The following is a 2741-nucleotide window of genomic DNA, read 5'->3' as shown; positions in this document are numbered from 1 at the left end:
AGTTCTTGCTGTGAGATGTTACCCCACTCTTCCACCAAGGCACCTGCAAGTTCCCGGACATTTCTGGGGAGAATGGCACTAGCCCTCGCCCTCCGATCCAACAGGTCCCAGACGTGCTCAATGGGATTGAGATCCGGGCTCTTCACTGGCCAAGCCAGACTACTGACATTCCTGTCTTGCAGGAAATCACGCACAGAACGAGCAGTATGGCTGGTGGCATTGTCATGCTGGAGGGTCATGTCAGGATGAGCCTGCAGGAAGGGTACCACATGAGGGAGGAGGATGAATTCCCTGTAACGCACAGCTTTGAGATTGCCTGCAATGACAACAAGCTCAGTCCGATGATGCTGTGACACACTGCCCCAGACCATGACGGACCCTCCACCTCCAAATCGATCCCGCTCCAGAGTACAGGCCTCTGTGTAACGCCCATTCCTTCGACGATAAATGTGAATCTGACCATCACCCCTGGTGACACAAAACCGCGACTCGTTAGTGAAGAGCACTTTTGACAGTCCTGTCTGGTCCAGCAATGGTGGGTTTGTGCCCATAGGCGACGTTGTTGCCTGTGATGTCTGGTGAGGACCTGCCTTACAACAGGCCTAAAAACCCTCAGTACAGCCTCTCTCAGCCTATTGCGGACAGACTGAGCACTGATTGAGGGATTGTGCATTCCTGGTGTTACTCGGGCAGTTGTTGTTGCCATCCTGTACCTGTCCCGCAGGTGTGACGTTCGGATGTACAGATCCAGTGCAGGTGTTGTTACACGTGGTCTACCACTGCAAGGACGATCAGCTGTCTGTCCTGTCTCCCTGTAGCGCTGTCTAAGGCATCTCACAGTTCGGACATAGCAATTTCTTGCCCTGGCCACTTCTGCAGTCCTCATGCCTCCTTGCAGCATGCCTAAAGTACGTTCACGCAGATGAGCAGGGACCCTGGGCATCCTACTTTTGGTTTTTTTCAGAGTCAGTAGAAAGGCCTCTTTAGTGTCCTAAGTTTTCATAACTGTGACCTTCATTGCTTACCGTCTGTAAGCTGTTAGTGTCTTAACGACCGTTCCACAGGTGCATGTTCATTAATTGTTTATGGTTCATTGAACAAGCATGGGAACCAGTGTTTAAACACTTTACAAGGAAGATCTGGGAAGTTATTTGGATTTTTACAAATGATCTTTTATAGACATGGTCCTGAAAAAGGGACGTTTCTTTCTTGGCTGAGTTTATATTGTTATTTATTAAATGTATCTTAATAGCAAATAAAATATAGGAAATTACCTGAATACAGATTTTGTTTTCACTGACATGTTACTAAAAACACATTTTCATTGACTCATTCCTGAAAGTCCTAAATGCTTTTTGACATATCAACAATATCTCCACACTCACAAAATTAATGTTGCTCACAATTGGTGTTTTTGATGTAATCCTTCGCGGCAAAGGTTTAGTTAACATGAGTAAATTACTAATAGATAGTACTTTGATAAAGCATGACACGATCTATGTTTGTATATACAGTGGGGAGAACAAGTATTTGATACACTGACAATTTTGCAGGTTTTCCTACTTACAAAGCATGTAGAGGTCTGTAATTTTTATCATAGGTACACTTCAACTGTGAGAGAAGGAATCTAAAACAAAAATCCAGAAAATCACATTGTATGATTTTTAATTAATTAATTTGCATTTTATTGCATGACATAAGTATTTGATACATCAGAAAAGCAGAACTGAATATTTGGTACAGAAACCTTAGTTTGCAATTACAGAGATCATACGTTTCCTGTAGTTCTTGACCAGGTTTGCACACACTGCAGCAGGGATTTTGGCCCACTCCTCCATACAGACCTTCTCCAGATCCTTCAGGTTTCGGGGCTGTCGCTGGGCAATACGGACTTTCGGCTCCCTCCAAAGATTTTCTATTGGGTTCAGGTCTGGAGACTGGCTAGGCCACTCCAGGACCTTGAGATGCTTCTTACGGAGCCACTCCTTAGTTGCCCTGGCTGTGTGTTTCGGGTCGTTGTCATGCTTGTCACGTTGTCACGACCCATCTTCAATGCTCTTACTGAGGGAAGGAGGTTGTTGGTCAAGATCTCGCGATACATGGCCCCATCCATCCTCCCTTCAATACGGTGCAGTCGTCCTGTCCCCTTTGCAGAAAAGCATCCCCAAAGAATGATGTTTCCACCTCCATGCTTCACGGTTGGGATGGTATTCTTGGGGTTGTACTCATCCTTCTATTCCTCCAAACACGGCGAGTGGAGTTTAGAGCAAAAAGCTCTATTTTTGTCTCATCAGACCACATGACCTTCTCCCATTCCTCCTCTGGATCATCCAGATGGTCATTGGCAAACTTCAGACGGGCCTGGACATGTGCTGGCTTGAGCAGGGGGACCTTGCGTGCGCTGCAGGATTTTAATCCATGACGGCGTAGTGTGTTACTAATGGTTTTCTTTGAGACTGTGGTCCCAGCTCTCTTCAGGTCATTGACCAGGTCCTGCCGTGTAGTTCTGGGCTGATCCCTCACATTCCTCATGATCATTGATGCCCCACGAGGTGAGATCTTGCATGGAGCCCCAGACCGAGGGTGATTGACCGTCATCTTGAACTTCTTCCATTTTCTAATAATTGTGCCAACAGTTGTTGCCTTCTCACCAAGCTGCTTGGCTATTGTCCTGTAGCCCATCCCAGCCTTGTACAGGTCTACAATTTATCCCTGATGTCCTTACACAGCTCTCTGGTCTT

At 46.3% G+C, this 2741-nt stretch overlaps 1 protein-coding gene across 1 annotated transcript; it reads right to left on the bottom strand.

Moving 5' to 3' along the window:
* Positions 1–247: 247 nt before the first annotated feature.
* Positions 248–943, bottom strand: LOC139582368 (uncharacterized; the record flags this gene model as incomplete). The annotated part of the gene is made up of 2 exons (XM_071412341.1): positions 507–943; positions 248–416 (listed from the first exon to the last, which is right to left on the bottom strand). Coding segments are annotated over exons 1-2 (606 nt in total), but the record flags the coding sequence as incomplete, so codon positions are not given.
* Positions 944–2741: the final 1798 nt, after the last annotated feature.

Source organism: Salvelinus alpinus, chromosome 8 (assembly GCF_045679555.1).
Source record: "Salvelinus alpinus chromosome 8, SLU_Salpinus.1, whole genome shotgun sequence".
Taxonomy (NCBI): Eukaryota; Metazoa; Chordata; class Actinopteri; order Salmoniformes; family Salmonidae; genus Salvelinus; species Salvelinus alpinus.
The sequence above is the reverse complement of the archived record's forward strand: the minus strand, read 5'-3'. Positions and strand labels throughout refer to the sequence as shown.